This window comes from Narcine bancroftii, chromosome 13 (assembly GCF_036971445.1).
Source record: "Narcine bancroftii isolate sNarBan1 chromosome 13, sNarBan1.hap1, whole genome shotgun sequence".
Taxonomy (NCBI): Eukaryota; Metazoa; Chordata; class Chondrichthyes; order Torpediniformes; family Narcinidae; genus Narcine; species Narcine bancroftii.
In genome coordinates this window covers 16,009,455-16,025,627 of record NC_091481.1, presented here as the reverse complement: position 1 = coordinate 16,025,627, position 16,173 = coordinate 16,009,455, and the positions used below count along the sequence as shown (strand labels likewise).

Genomic DNA, 16,173 nt, shown 5'->3' with positions numbered 1-16,173 from the left:
ATCCTGGACTTTTTGATTGAAAGGCGACAGTCTACCTGGATTAGTAGCAAAACCTTAAGCCCCATCACAGTGAGTACTAGTGGACCTCAAGTCTTGATTGTCAGCCCATTACTGTTTATGTTGTTAATTCACAGCTGTACTGACATTTTTAGCTCCAACAGAATCATCAAGTTTTCAACAATGATGAGTCAGCTTATAAAGAGATTGATAGACGACACTTTCCAAGTTTTTGGTATTTCCCCAATTTCAAAACATGTCATCTTCACAGAAACATAAGCGACGATATTCCGATTTACTATCTTTATTCCTAATAAATCAAACTTCGTAGTTGCAGCTGTAAGTAGCTTTAATTCATTGATAATGTATAAAGATTTTGCATAACTTCTCATTGATATTTTCATAACGATGCTTAAGATAGTGATATTCAACTTTAAACAAATATAAAAGAAAATATGAAATAAGATGATTTGAGATGAAATATGATGAAATCAAAGTTAAGCATCTTGAGAGCTTACATCTCTGTCACGATTCTTCAAAGAATAGGATACAAACGCTCAGTCCACTTGGATATTACAACATATGATGTCATAGTAACCATGGTAGCACTACAAATAACACTTTTCCTTAAAGGGATAGGCACAAAATTAACAAAAATCAAAAACACAAGGTTTTAACCTGTACAAGTGATGCAAGAGCAACAACTTGAGTCTTAACATGGACAAATCAAAGGAGATGATTGTGGACTTCAGGAGGATAAAGGACCCCTCCCCACAACATTCAATTGCCCTGTCGCAGAGAGGGAGGGAAGTACAAAGTTCCTCATTTAAAGGATGACGTTTCCTGAACCAACACCACCTCATTAGTCAGGAATGGTGCAGCAGCCCTACACTTCCTAAGGAGGTTCAGGAGATCAAGGCTACTGACCACCATCCTAACAATATTCTACTGCAGCACATCGAGAGTGCCTTGGCTGGCTGCATCAGATTGTGGTCTGATAGAGTGGTATCATAGCTACAAAGCATCAGATTGAGGTCAGTTCGAAGGGTGATTAAAACTGCTGAGAAGATCACTAGGGTCTCACTTCCCTCTATTAACGATATCTACTGGGAGCAGTGGTTGAAGAGGACTCCAAGAATCATCGAGGACCCGCAGTATCTTTGAGACACAACCTTCAGGAGGTAAAACAGCATGAAAACCAGGACTTCCAGGTGGAAAACAGCTTCTTCTGGCAGGCAATGAGACTGTTGAATGATTCCAGAAACCCATAAATTATTTTTATATACATTTAATATAGATCGCTATGTATATACAATATGTCATTTGTGTGTCTGGTGTACTCTGTGTCTGCATGTGCACTACAGTCCTGAGGTCCAGTGGTGAGCCAATTAAAGAAAGGGAATTCAGACTGAAGCTGAGAAATGACATTGAGCAGAGGTGTAGCTAACCTTTGAGAAGTTGTTAGAAATTGTGAAAAGTATGTCATAAAGAAACCAGGTGTGAGGTTCTAACAATCAGTGGTTCTACTGGAAAGGAGGGAATATAAATAATTTAGACATTGGTTTAAAAGGTAAATTAAGAGAGGCATTTCCTTTAGATGCAATCCTTGTTACAAACTACAGTTAACTAAATCATAGTAGCAAGGTTTGGGTTTTGAGGCAAGTGTTTCTAGCATCTGTTACGGAGTCCAGAGGACCCGAAAAACCAGCAGCAATAGATATGCACCACAACACAGGGTAGTTTTTAATTATATTTGAACAAGAAAACAAAATTAAACTTTAACTTATTAATTAACCTACCTTCTTCATCCCCCTTCTAATACTAAGGGCAGGAGTGTGTAAGATTAAGATTAAGATTAGGAAAGTTCTTTGGATCACAGTCCAATCTCACTGATTGCAGGCAATTCTTGTACTGTGCACAGAAGTTAGTATTAACAAAGTTCACCAGTCTTTGGTGCTTAACAGGCAAATGGTTACCACTCAGGAAGGTTCTTGCTGGTTTTCAGAGATGGATTCCTTTTCCAGGACATCCACAACTGATTCCTTCTCAATCAGTCTTGCTGACAAAACTTGCCCCCTTCAGGGTTCTCCAGGTGATCCTCTTTCTTTCAGGTCGCCTTTCAGTCTTCTCCTTTGACCAGACAACCTTCCAAAGTTTGCTAGCTTGTCCCTCTGGAACTGATTTCTGTGACTCCTCTCTCACTCCCTTCCTCTCTCTCTGAGAGCAAAGCTGTTCTGCCAGTGCCTGCAAAATTCACAAGCTCTCCAAGGCAAGCTGCATGTTGATACTTTTGCAAAGAGTACTCTGCAAAAGTCCTGCAAATATTCTGTGTTTTAAAATGTGTGGGCAAGCCACTCTAGCAACCTCTAAAGACCCCGTCACACATCAAAAACAAATTATACAACATAGGATTTTTAAACTATCTTAAATGAGGGAACCAAGAGGTAAATAGGCTGAGGGGTCAAAGGAGAAGGAAGTAAGGAACATTCTAACTACTGTACGCCATATTTAGTTGTATGGGGCTGAAGCAGGAGTTGGGGTTGAACCTGTCAATAATACTAAATCCCAATAACATAAATATTTTAATAATTAACAATAAGCAGTTGCCCTATAATGATTATAATACCAGAATTTGGTGAACTCTAGGTTTATTGGGGTCAATTTTTTTTAACAGTACATACAAATGATTTGAAATAAAATGCTGGAACAATCTTAATCATAGAGTTATGTTTACCCGCTTATGTTTTACTCTGCATTGCTCAAACCCCCTGTCAATTAGATCTCACAGGAGCCTGCAAACACCCCAACTCAGCAAGAATAGCAAAGGTGACCAAAGTTTCGGGCTTGAGCCCTTTCATCAAGGTAGGGGGTTCACCTCACCGGCTGCCTCTCCTTCCACAGGCTGGCTTCTTTCGCGTCCACCACCAACAGTCCCTGTTTCCAAGGCAACCATTCTCCTCCATCCTGCCTCCCCATTGGCCATGGGTTTGGACCAATGAGGAATTCCCTGCTGTTATTCACACTTTCGCCCCTTCCAGATGTGAAACCGTTCTTAAGTTTTAAAAACTTTCTGACTCAACCACAATATTTTATAAAAGTTGAGTTAGACAGTAATTTTAAATAAACGTATTTTTGCGTGAAGAGTTTGGACGTTCTCTGCAAATTGCTGCTTTATTTATGGTCATAGTCTAGGCGGGTGCCCGCTGGGCATGCTGGGAATTGCAGTCAAGCGCCTGCCTACAACTCCCGTCAGCCCCTCCCCCCTGCCCAGCCCAACATCCACAACCGATCGGCCGAAGAGGCTCCAACCCCCTTCCCGAAGCGTACCATGCGGCTCGTGTTGTGTCGACGAGCGGTCCTGCTGAAGGAGGCGCTCGGGGAAAGCAGCTGCTGCTTTCTCCGGCTGTTGCCTGGAAGGGCCGCGACCCCGACCCGAAGCCTGGGCTCCAAGCCGAAGGGCAGCGCGCTGAAGCGCTGGACCTTGCTGGTGGAGCCGTTCAGCAACTTAAAGGTCCGCCTGCCCTGCGACGTGTCCGTCAGGGCGCTGGATCCACACGGCTATCCGGCGGCTGACCGGGCTTTTGTGGAGCTCCTGTCCCCCAACCAAGGGGAAAACCTGGACGATGTTCTGGTGCAGTATGACAGGGCTCTTAAGCAGATGGTCGTGGTTTCAGAAAATGTCAGTAGTGAGGCCCGTGTTCATCTGGTAACTCCAGGAAAGTTTGGTGAGTATGTTGTGCCTCTTTGAACATCACTCGAGGGGAGGGAGAGAAGTAAAACCAGAGAAAGCTACAGGGCATTTGGCCCCTCTCGTCTGTCTCGTCCCACTGACCTCCTCCCATTTCATAGCCCTCCAGACTTCTCTGTCCATGTCTCCAATTTATTCTTAAATTGACCTCAGGTGGCAGCTCATTCCATTCTCCCACCAGTGAAGAACCTCCATCTAATGTTCCCCCAACCCTTTCCCTTTTCAGCTTAAAACATGACCTTGTGTATTTATTTCTCCCAATCGAAGTGGAAAAAGCCTATTGGCATCCACTCTGTCTATACCTCTCATAATCTCAATAAAATTTCCCCCTCATTCTTCTTTGCTCCAATCCTTCCCTTTAATTTAACGTCTGAAGATCCAGCATCATCCTAGAAATTCTTCTCTGCAGACAAGCAATTTCTTGCTCTGATTCACTCACCTCCTTCTCATATTCTTTCTTTACTGTTTTAGTGCATCCAATTATTTGACCCCTCAAATATGCTTTGAGGGTATCCCATAGGAGGAATTTGTCTGGAATAGAGGTACAGTTGGCCTCGCAGAACACCTCTATCTGTGTTCTTACAAAACAGCAATGCCATCTGTATACTGTATCCTGTTTGTCTGGCATTTTAATCATTATCAAGTGTGAGTGATCTGAGATAAATTTTGCCATGTACCAAGCTTCCATAATCCCACTCTCTACATGGGCTGAAGCCAAGAAAAAAAATCTATTCTAGAATAGGAGTTGTCTTGGGTAAACTTGTACCTCTCACTTTGCTTGTTTTAGATTGGTCACAGTGTTTGAACTACCGAAAGAAAATAGACACACACACCGAGAGCAGTTCAGATTATACAAATGTTTATTACAAATTCAAAAGCTGATTTCACACTACAATATGCAAGCCCTTCCCAACTATACTTATCAACGCTTGGACTGGTCCCAACTGCCGAAGCGAGGCAACGACTGCACAATTGTAGTAGGTTGTCAGAGCGCCGGTAGCAGCTTCTCCACCTCCCCTGACCGGGACGTTGGCTGGACTCCAGAGTTCTTCTTCTTGCTGAGAGATGTTGCCACCTCTCGGAGAGTCTCAAACTTCAGCAGCGGGACCATGCCTTGTATTACCCAAAAACTGCTTACCCAAGCACCTATTCCCAGCACAGCAAGAAAGATAAGCAAGCAAGCTAGCATGCTAGGTTAATTAATGAATAACATAATTTTCAGCTTATCATTTTGAATACAATGGTTTATTCTACATCAAGGCTAGGCCTCTGACAGTCTGTGACCAAAACAAGCAGGAAGATTAAATGTTCTCGGTACACAGATGTCCTTTCTTCAGATAACAGCATCTCTGGCCCCTTGGTGGAATTTTGCTTATGTCTGCTGATTCTAAAAACAATTAGGTTCTCAGCCTTGCAGAACCCAAAGCTGCAAGTTTTTTTAAAAAAAAGGTTCTCAGTTCTGCAGAACCAAGAGCTGGAAATTAAGGAAAAAACAGGTTAAAAAATAGGTTAGAATCTTCCATTACAGGAGTCATACTGCCTTGATCAGAAGGAATAATCCTTCTCCATCGGATTCCACCTCCATATATCAATCAAATTCAGCTCTTTCATATTGTCAATGGTGGCCCTTTGCTGCCTTTGTTTTCGCTAATTTTTCTGTTGACTTGTCCAAGACAGGATCCAGACAGAAATTAAAATCTCCCCCAACTAGGATATTCTCCCTTCCCTCTGCCAATCTCAGGAAAATATCCTGCATAAATCGAAGTTGGGGGTATATACTTTCATTAAGGTCCAGGATTCTGAATATATCTAGAAGTACACCAATACAAATCTACTTGCTTTATCTAGAGTCAAACCCTGCACTCTCACTGGAGCACTCTTCCCTATCAAAATTGCTATGCCCCTTGCCTTCAAACTGAATGAGGGGCTATTACCTGGCCCACCCAGCCTCATTTTTAACTTTTGATGCTCTCGTTCTGTTAAATGGGTTTCCTGAGGGAAGGCCAGATATGCTCTAATTTTCTTAATGTGTGCCAAGACCCTTTTTCTCTTGACTTCTCCATTTAAACCATTGACATTAAAACTACTGTTCCATTTAGACCATTGACATTAAAACTAACACTATTTATGCTCTTAGCCATTGTCCCGAGGATTGTCAGAACCATAATCTTTCTGCACCTTCGCTGCCCCAAGTTCAGATATTCAACAAAGAAAAATGAAGACGCATCGATTTTTAAAAACTACAATAAAAGCCAGCTAATCCCACATATTCCCTCATCCAGATTCACACTCCATCTTTCGCACCCCCCGCCCTCCTTCAGTGACCATTTCCTGTAAATTGTCACCACACCTCCCAATATAATAGGTCATGTGCCTCACACTCATTCCTCTCCCCACTGAGCGTCCCAGATCTTTCTCCCCTTATCATTTCTTATAAACTTTTTTCTCCTTTCCCATAAATCTAGTAGTTACACATATTTGTGCCAAAATACTATTACCTTTTCCAGCAAATTCTTACATTGCCATGGTTTATTCCCCATTTTTACTTTTACTTTTCTTCCCCCACCCCCACCGAGCACTGGTAACCCCTTGGTGAATTGCCGAGCCTTTCCTAGCTCAGTTAAAAATTTGCTTTCCCTCCCTGGCATTACTACTTTCAGGGTGGCTGGGTATCTTAGCACACACGCATAAACTTTTCTTTAACCAGCCTTTTGACTAGTTCAAACTCTTCTGGATTTTGCCCCTGAAATTGCACCTGGGATCCAGGAGGGCAACCCAGGTGCTGCAGTTTAAAAGAGGCTAGTAATATCCTTCCAGAAAGGTCTCCCCTTCACAGAGATATTTCTATTTGTCTTCCAGAGAACATTGTAAGAAGCCCAACCCACTTAGTTACTTGCTTATTGTAAATTGCACTATAATTACATGCTATGCTATTTAGAATAAATAATTTGGCTTTAAACAAAAGGTAAAGGAGGAAAAACCCAACACCCAACCCCAACCAACCAATTTTCCCCTGCAGCCGCTGCAACCGTGTCTGCCTGTCCCGCATCGGACTTGTCAGCTACAAACGAGCCTGCAGCTGACGTGGACTTTTACCCCCTCCATAAATCTTCGTCCGCGAAGCCAAGCCAAAGAAAGAAAGAAAAGTCAAAACTCCTAACAGGTCACCCAGCATCAATGGAGAGAGAAACGTCACTCAAAGACTCTTCATCTGTGTTTGTTTGGATTTGTGTGAGTCTTTGAAAATCAAAAATAAAATATTCAAAAAATAAAAAAAAAAAGACTCTTCATCTGAACCAGGAAATGTTTAAGATGGAGAGAGAAGGAGGAGGTGATGGAGGTGGGGGGAAATAGATGGGGAAAATAAACTATCTCTGATTTATCCTTCTCTGTCATTTGAAGGGAATTTATTTTCTCTCTCCTCCAGTCTGAAAGGGTCCTTGACTTCAAACACTAACTTTATTTCTCTTGCTACCTTACTATTAAATGTTTTATTTCAGACTTGCAGCATCTGCAGTTTGTTGATTTTCAAACACCCCTATTTGATATGTTGTGATAGTGATTCAAAATCTTCCATTTTTATTACAGATTTGGATATTAGCACATTTCGTGAAGGATGTGTTAAAATAAAAAAAATGGAGTGTGATAACTGCAGTGTGGAAACTGAGAGAGGGCACAGTATCTTGAATTCATTAAAGGTACATCAATTTTATTTATGTTTGAGTTTTTTTTAATTTCTTGAGTTAGGAAGATGAATATTGTCAAGGTTACTAGGCTTTTCAATGCTTTTATGCAAGATTATTTTGATTTTATGTAACTGAATTAGGATGCAGAGCTTAATCAATGAAGTTATTAAGGCATTGTGGCAAATATAGAATATTTCTGTGTGGAAGAAAATGTCTAAAATTCTTGTAGGAGAAATCTTCTTTTATGTCCTCATCAGAAAGAATGTAAGCAAGTCTTTTTCCCCATTGACTCTTATTTTATTCTGCCTATTTCTCTTTGATACTCTCCATTCATTTTCCACCAGATGTCTACATGCCATAATTACTGTGAAATTCTTGATACTGAATGCAAGGTGATAAATTTTGAAATATTTCAATGAATCATGATTATTAATGTGGGCTGAATTATTGTTGAGGGAATCCAGAAAGTCTGCAGAGATTGAGTGTGTTAACGTGCAAAAGTGTTGGAGAAGCTTGGCAGGTTCCACAGCGTCCATAGGAGGCAAAGATATATAACCAGTGTTTTGGGCCTGAGCCTTTCGTCGAGATATTATTGCCAATAGAATTTCACAAATCATTCAATGAAGCAGAGTGTTGAACTACTGTCTTGTAACTCCAGCAACTCAGAATTGATTCAAACCCCTGTTGGAGACTGTGTGACCACATCACATAGGATTTCCCCAAGTTCTCTGGGTGTGTGCTATGTCACGAAGATGTGTGAGTTGATAATTTTTGTGAATGGTAGACTCTGGGGGTGGGGGGGGGGGGGTTTCATGGGGATGAGGGGATAATAAAATGTGATTAGTTTTAAATAAGTTCTTGATTGTTTGTGCTGACTTGAAAAATCCAAAGGGCCTGTTTCTGTGCTACATGATTGATTTAAGATTCAGCTGAATTACAGGAACTTGCCAGGAGGCGGCAATGGTCTCCATACTTAAAACAACCAGTTTAACATTTGTCCAGAAACTACAGTAGGTCTCAAACTCGCATTTCAAAGGGACTATGATTCAAATTGTAAAAATAAACTTCCACAACTTAAGTTGACAGCAAAGGTTTTGAAAATTAGGTGTAGCATGAAATAGCCAAGGACTGGAATCATTATTTTTGTTTTCATTTTTAAAGTTTATGAAAATACTAATATTGATGCTTTTGTCCTGTCCTCTGCTGGTTTTCTACAATTTTGTTGATAGCCGAAAGGGAAGCCAATCTGGCCCATGGATTTCTTCATTATCAGTGCTGCTTCATGTTTGCTTTTAGCTAATGGGCCTTTTTAGACCAATGGTTTTCTATTTGTCTGAAACAACCTGGTTTATAGTAAATGTAAAGAAGCATAGCCCTTATCAGAAGGGGATTTGGAAGAGACTTGGCTATTGGTAAGACTCGGTCATTTATTCTGATGTCTTGCTTTCTACAAGAATTTATTTTCCATATTTTTCAAGGTTGTCAATTTTATTCTAGGATGATTGTTGGAGTCTCATTAGGCAGTTTTGTCATTGCTATATTGTCACAAGTGTGTAAAGGGGATATTTAAAAAAAAAAATCTTAATCTCTGGTCACTCTTTAAATTGTTTTTATCAACAATGAAAATATGGAACATAAAAATTTTATTAATTGACTAGAACTGCATTCTTTACTCCAGGTTTGGCATAGCCAATGTTTGCATAAGGTTGTAACATGTTGTCCTATTCTTTAGATGTTTGCCTTCATCAGGTATATCATGGAATACATACCACCTTCAATTTGTACCACCACTTTCAGGAATCTCTGAACTTGTACCCTCAGCTATTTCTGTTCATCAATATTCTCTAGAGCTTTTATTTGACTTTCAAAATGCATAATTTTACATGTGTCAGGATTAAATTCTACCTGCCTTTGCCCTGCCACCTTTTCAACATATTATTTAGCCAAAGATGATCTTTCTCCTTATCCACAATGCCAAAAACTTTTGTGTCTTCTACATTCACTGATTGTACCTCCTACATTTAATGAATATCACAAACATAAGGGTCCTAGCACTGATCGTTGTGGTATACTGCTATTCACAGAATTCCAGTTAAAAAGTGGTGAAACACCACCCACTGCCTCCTATTTACCATCATTAATATTGAGATATTGTTGTCCACAGATTTACAATGGAAACTCTTACAGTGCATTTTCAATACTGTTGGGCGACTACAAGGCTATCATGACTGGGAGAGAATGATCGTTGTATGATGTTTGTTAAATCTGTCCTTGAAGCACAATGGAAATAACTTTAACGTTAAACTATCTTCAAATGATAAGTGGATTAGATCTGATCCAATTATTCCCGGTCTCTACCTACACTTTTTTTTCCCCCCGATTGTTATCAGGCTTCTTTTAACTATTCTCATCAGCTTGAGCATCATGTGGTGAGCTGCATTTTTAATCTTCTGTACTTTGCAATTCAGGAATTTTCAAGGTGCTGAGATTTGATCCAGAACCAATTAAAGAACAAGATTTCCAGGTGGTGTCCCAATGCAGTAATATCCTTCAACATGATAAGTTGTGTGTATTTGAGAGGAACTGTTGAAGAAGTAGAAACAAAATGTTGGTGGAATCAGCAGATCAAGCAAGATTTGTGGAGGCAAAGCAATTCTCAATAGGCACTCTCAAGCAGGGAAAACACCCTTCTGTAAAGACAGGTTCTTTTCCCTTACGGCTAAAGACTTAGCTCTCTGAATGCGCGGTGGCTGACTCCAAGGCAGTGATTCCAATCCTTTTCGGGGAAGGATAATCGGTGGAGCACTGCGCTACGCTGCCTGACCTGAATGTACAGCCGCTGCAAGCGGCTGGTTAGTGACGGGCTGATGATGCCATCAGCCCGCAACCCATCTCCTTTCGTGACCCCCCTTAAGGCAAGGGAGGCGGGTGGGAGCTGTTGGGAGGCAGTAGGGGGCACCGGGAGCCATTGGGGCGGCAACCGGTGTGGGCCGTGACACCCTTACCTGGTCGCATCAGCCTTCGGGGCCGCTCTCTGCTGAACTGTTCTGAGAAACTTAACGGTTGCAGCTGCATGGGGGATTATGGGTAGAGAAGATGGCCTTTGCTCTGCTTCATATTTATGATGCGTGGCTCGATGGCACCAGTCGCTCCTTCTCCGGCTCCAGAGGGCGCTATGAAGCACCTCTTGATGAATGTGATGCTGGACCAGCTGTTTAGGGGTGCTGTCTAAAAGGTAAGTTTCAAGTTTTCAATCTTCTCTTGTTGCTGGCCTCCAGGAGATGGCCTGACATGAAATGGCCTAATGTTTGATGCAGTCTCTTGTTTCTCCACAACTGAAAATCCTCAACAAGTTGTTTCAGTGCATTGAGAGAACCCCCTTTCCAATCACTATTCTCTCCTTGAATAAAATGTTTTGTAGCATTACTTCAAGCTTTGACATCCCTGCATTTTTTTTCCTTATATTATCTTTCCCCTTTTATCTCAATTTCTTGTCTGATTAGCACTCATCATTTTGCTGGGTTTTCAGCTATAATTTCTGTAAGTCTTTCTTGTTTCAAACGGTCTTATTTTGGATCAATTCTACCTTCTAGAACTATGTACTTGCTTAATTTTGTACCAAATAAGTCTTTGAATAATTTTTGTTGTTTGTAGGCCCAACCATTATCATCCTGTTTGCAAAAAGGCCTTTATTCATTTATCTTCTCTCCACCTTCTGTCCTCTCCTGCCTATTTTTATATTTATAAGAAAACAAGTATTCTGATTTAGATGGACATTCTCTCTTTCTGCATCCTTTCAGAACCCTTCCGCTGAAACTTGAATGTTTTATTTTTCAGCCATTTTTGTACTTTGCTTTCATTTATCTACTTGTTTGGGCCACTAATCAACAGGATGTTTATTTAACACTTAATGTTCTCATCTTTCTCAAGTTTTACCCTTGTTCATTTCAAGATTCAATTTATTATCATAGTAATAAAACTTTTTGTCGGGTGCAAGGCAGACAGGTTTGCCACCAGCAGGAATTGCTGCTTGCAGCGGCTGTACATTCAGGTCAGGCAGCGTAGTGCAGTGCTCCACCGATTATCCTTCCCCGAAAAGGATTGGAATCACTGCCTTGGAGTCAGCCACTGCGCATTCAGAGAGCTAAGTCTTTAGCCGTAAGGGCAAAGCATCTCTTACAGTCAAGCGTACAGTAAGACTTACAATCAGAGGGAGAAAAGAAAAAGAGAGATCTCCCTTCTCCCACCCCCCCCCCACCCCGAGTCACCAAATGTCGATGGATTTGCCTCCAGTGGTACCGCAGCCCCTCCAAACCATTGGCAATCCGAGCTCCAGATCCGAACCTCCGACATGGTCAGGAAACCTTCAGCACCCGCTCTCATCCTGATTTCCCTCTAGCCAGTTCAAGCCAGTCTCCAGCAGTCCGCGCAGCCCGGTGTGAGTCTCCCGACAGCAGTTTCCAGCAGCTCACAGCTTCCATGTGTTCCTTGCCTCGAGCCACTAGCACCCCGCCACATGCACTGGTCCCTCAGCTGCAGAGCCCCCTCATTGGTCCGCCATCGTGATCACCATCCTGGTGGGTCGTATCCTCCACTTCTCTTTCTCAGTCCTCTGGAGTCTGCAGCCCCTCGTGGTTGCTGCCAATTAATAGGCACTTCCATCTTGGGTGCAGATCCGCGGTCACGGGATTTCAACTAAAACCACCATCGGCTCCCTCAACGGGCTGTTCAAAGCCTGTATGGAGCGGATGGTAACCGACTGGGTGGCTGGACTCTGTGGGAGCGCTGCATCTCCGCTCCCTCACTCCTCACAGGTCTACACCCCTGGCAGCGCCGCCTTCTTGCTCTGCGTTTTAAGACATGCTGAATTTTTCTTTTAAATTTCTGAATGCTAATACCATCAAAAAATGTCTAGTGATGTGAGGAAAAATTGAAATTATTACTATTGGGTCACTTGTGTTGGGAATGCTAATATAAATTTGACATTTTATACTTAGACAAAACTTGGTTTGCTCTTTTTTTGTTCACTGTGCTAAAATCAGGCCCATAAAGTTAAAGTGCAAAGCAGAGGTGGAAATGTTATCTGTCTCGGAACAATCCATGGAAACGTAGATATACAAACCTCCAATAAAGGTGTAAGTTGAAGATGATTCCTTTCTATTTGATCAGCTTTAATAGTTTAAAATATGCACTGAAATCAGGTTATAAACAAGCAATAAAATAAATGATTCATTCCAGATTTTTAAAAAATCTTTAAAAGTTTGTAAATTACTACTGCCTACTGTCCAATGCTCTGTCTACTGGACAACCAAACATATTTTGACTCCTGACAATAGACCATACAAGTAAAGTAACAGATTTCCCATCTCAGACTAAGCTTTCATTCCCCAATAGCATTACCACAGAAATGTTGTAACTCAGATTAAATCTCACTTTATCTTAAAGCTATAGGTGCATGTAAAATATATCCAGTTTTCTTTTTAAACAGCTTTAACCCTTGCTTTTGGACATGAGCCTTCTCTTTCATCTAATAATTGTCAAAAAAGACAGACACAGCATTTATTCCCAATAACTAATTATAATAATTATGGTGCAGTCAAGTGTCGCCTGCTCTTCCTTCGGACATTTATTTCACTCTCTAGAAAATGTACTAAACTTTTTCATTATTTATCAGTAATCAGATGAAAATTGTGAATCTGCATAGTATGAGGGATTTTAGTCTGCATTTTAGATTTTGTGTAGCAATCTATTGGTGTGCAAGTGTATTCTATCTTATCCTGGAACTGCATAATTCAAGAATGTTTACAGAATTAAGAATGAAGATCTTAAAAAGTCTTGTTTATTAACTGAACAATTAATGATATGTTCTTAAAAAATTGAAGTTCAAACCCTTCAACTTTTCTATAGGTTGTGGAAATTGAGAAACTTCAAGGAACGAACATGAATATTTCCACTACTAACGGTGCATTAAAAACAAAGTACATTTATGCCAAGTCTTCACATCTGTCTTCCTCCATTGGGAATATTGAACTTGGAAACATTCACGGTGAGGTGTTTTGTTGCCAATAACTAGTGCCTTTAGAGAACTGGGAACTAACATAGCTTTTTTTAAAATATTTTACTTCACAGATAGAAAGTAAATCAAGTATTCTGTGGATATAATTGATGTACTTTGCAGATTTTGACATTGAAATTGGATTTTTTTTCTGCTTGAAACCATAAGCATTAGTATTTTCAGCATACTGCTGGTCTGGCAAATAATTTCACATTAACTGATGTGCGGTCACTTAAATGGAATACAAGATTTCACAGCTAACATTTGTGAAAGTGTTGATTGTCTCTGCCAGTTGAAGAGGAAGGGGCCTCCCACTTTTCAAATTTGCTTTGGAAAGTGCAGCTTAGGCGAAACCCAAGCCTGGAAAAGATAGTGTAACCTTTTTCGGTGTATTAAAACATTGTTAAGTTTAACAATAACATCAACTCAGGCTCTTGCACAAAAATTGTGGGATTTCCTGAAATGTGGAGTGTGCATGATGCCAGAAAAGGATCAATTGCACTAATATGGAATGAACATGGGATTGCCTGGTCAAGTTTTGCAGATGGTATGATTTGATCCAGAAATTATGGATAATACAATTTATTCTGAGTTTAAAAAATTTTATGCTTACTGCCTAAAAGACAGATGCTGTGCAATCTATTTTTTAGGCTCGAGAACCATAGAATGCTACAGCACAGAAACCAGCCCATTTGGCCCTTCTAGTCTGTTCCAACCATTATTCCACAGCCCATTGACCTGCTCCCATTCAATAACCCTCCAGACCTCTCCCATTTACGTATCTATCCAATTTATTCTTAAAACTGGAGATCAAACCCACATTCACCACATCAGATGGCAGCTCATTCTACACTCTCACCACTCTGAGTGAAGAACTTTCCCCTAATGTTCCCCCTAAACCTTTCCCCTTTCAGCTTAAAACATGACCTTCAGTATTTATCTCTCCCGATCTAAGTGGAAAAAGCCTACTTGCATCCACTCTGTCTATACCTCTCATAATCTGATAAACCTCAATCAAATCTCCCCTCATTCTTCTCTCCAAGGAATAAATCTTTCCCTGTAACTCAACTCCTGAAGTCCCAGCAAAATCCTAGATATCTTCTCTGCTCTCTTTCAATTTTAGTGATATCCTTCCTGTAGTTAGGCATGCAGAACTGCACACAATATTCCAAATTCGGCCTCCCATCATCCCAACTCCTATACTTTGACTTATAAAGGCTAAGATACCAAAAGCATTTTTTATAACCCTGTTCATCTGCAACACCACCTTCAGGGAAAATGCATCTGTATTCCCAGATTTCTTTGCTCCTCTGCTCTTCTCAGTGCCCTACTGTTTACTGTGTATGTCCTACCTTGGATTGCCCTTACAAAATGCAACACCTCACACTTGTCTGTATTAAACTCTATCTGCCATTTTTGGCCCGTTCTCCCAGTTGGTCCAGATCCCTCTGCAAGCTTTGAAAATCTTCCTCGCTGTCCACGACACCTCCAATCTTAGTGTCATCAGCAAACTTACTGAACCAATTTACTACATTACCATCCAGAACATTGATATAGACAACAAACAACAATGGTCCCAACACTGATCCTTGAGACAAACCACCAGTCACAGGCCTCCAGTCTAATCTTTCCCCTTGCAGTGCCATTGGATCTGGAAGATGATGAGGTATATTGATGGAGAGTGGAGAATGGAATTTGATGTGGTTTCAGAATGTGGCCAGGAAAAAAATCTTTGTATCTCATCTAGAGTATCAAAATCATATTCTACTATCAGCTCATATATTCTTTGACAAGATATCCCACACCTCCATCCATGAACCTCCTCCAACATTGTCTATTTAAGAGATTACACCATGTTAAGAGTTGCTAGGGTTGGAGGTGGATGGGATGTAAACAGTTCTGTCAAGTTTTTTAAAAAAAACCAAATCATTTGGAAGTTAATCAGTCTTGCTCACGGTCAAAAAATGCCTTGGTTTCAAATTGTATTTACATTTTCAGATGCAGATAAAAGATGATGCACAACTTCTGTTCTTAAAAAGTGTTTGAATTTGGAGAAACTTTAAGAGGGAGTCAGGCAATTTAAATGTGATAAACTGAGGAAATCTGCTTTTAGGCTCAAAATATCACTTATTTGGTTGTTATTTGGCCTGTGTCCAATAGAATTTTGCATACAGTACAAGCAATGCAGAGATCCATTGCAAAGGCTCTCAATACATCTGTTTTGCACTATGGGGTAAGGAGACAAAAATCCCTAATTGCATTTTGAAGTGCTATCACAAATGTTGAAAAATTGAAAAATGCTATGTTTCTGAAAGCCATGAAAAATTATTGCCTTCTCCCAATTTGCAAATCCAAACAAAACTCCTTGCTGTACTACATGTAGTCTATATTTAATTTTAACCCAAAACTATATGCAAAGAAAGCATTACATTTAATGTACAGTAGAGTATTTGCAATGCCAAGTATCAGCGGTGTGAGAGTTAAGAGTCTAGCTTGTGTAACGTTTTGATGTTTTCATGGATAAACAAAATGTGGTCAGTTCATTGGTTGCTTTATTTTTTTTTAAAAATCACTGCAGGATGAAGTTGCATATTGAACCAATTTGGCTGTAAATCAAGCTAAACTCCAGTTTAGCACAGAGTAGAATGGCTCTTTGTTCTTTGCTAATTAGGTCTCCAGGAAAAAAG

At 40.5% G+C, this 16,173-nt stretch overlaps 3 protein-coding genes across 13 annotated transcripts in view; 1 reads left to right on the top strand and 2 right to left on the bottom strand.

Annotated features, from left to right (window-relative positions):
* Positions 1 to 2,956, bottom strand: part of ccdc146 (coiled-coil domain containing 146) — a 140,064-nt gene extending 137,108 nt beyond the window's left edge. For 6 of the 7 annotated variants that reach the window (XM_069909704.1, XM_069909700.1, XM_069909703.1 and 3 more), the window contains exon 1: positions 2,878 to 2,956. In XM_069909704.1, the coding sequence (XP_069765805.1) occupies positions 2,878 to 2,950 (73 nt within the window). In that variant the 5' untranslated portion in view covers positions 2,951 to 2,956. Of the gene's footprint in view, positions 1 to 2,731 lie in introns of all 7 variants that reach the window. The other variant, XM_069909701.1, reaches the window with a different exon arrangement.
* Positions 1 to 16,173, top strand: part of fgl2a (fibrinogen-like 2a) — an 82,903-nt gene that overhangs the window by 18,089 nt on the left and 48,641 nt on the right. For 3 of the 5 annotated variants that reach the window (XM_069909728.1, XM_069909726.1, XM_069909724.1), the window contains exons 2-4: positions 7,334 to 7,443; positions 12,474 to 12,566; positions 13,339 to 13,477. In XM_069909728.1, the coding sequence (XP_069765829.1) occupies positions 7,334 to 7,443; positions 12,474 to 12,566; positions 13,339 to 13,477 (342 nt within the window). Of the gene's footprint in view, positions 1 to 3,241; positions 3,723 to 7,333; positions 7,444 to 12,473; positions 12,567 to 13,338; positions 13,478 to 16,173 lie in introns of those variants that run through there. The other 2 variants (XM_069909729.1, XM_069909727.1) reach the window with 2 other exon arrangements.
* fbxl13 (F-box and leucine-rich repeat protein 13) overlaps positions 9,950 to 16,173 on the bottom strand; it is a 129,676-nt gene continuing 123,452 nt past the window's right edge. The window contains exon 24 of the transcript XR_011348291.1: positions 9,950 to 10,014. The gene's annotated coding sequence lies outside the window, so the exon portion shown is untranslated. The remainder of the gene's footprint in view (positions 10,015 to 16,173) is intronic.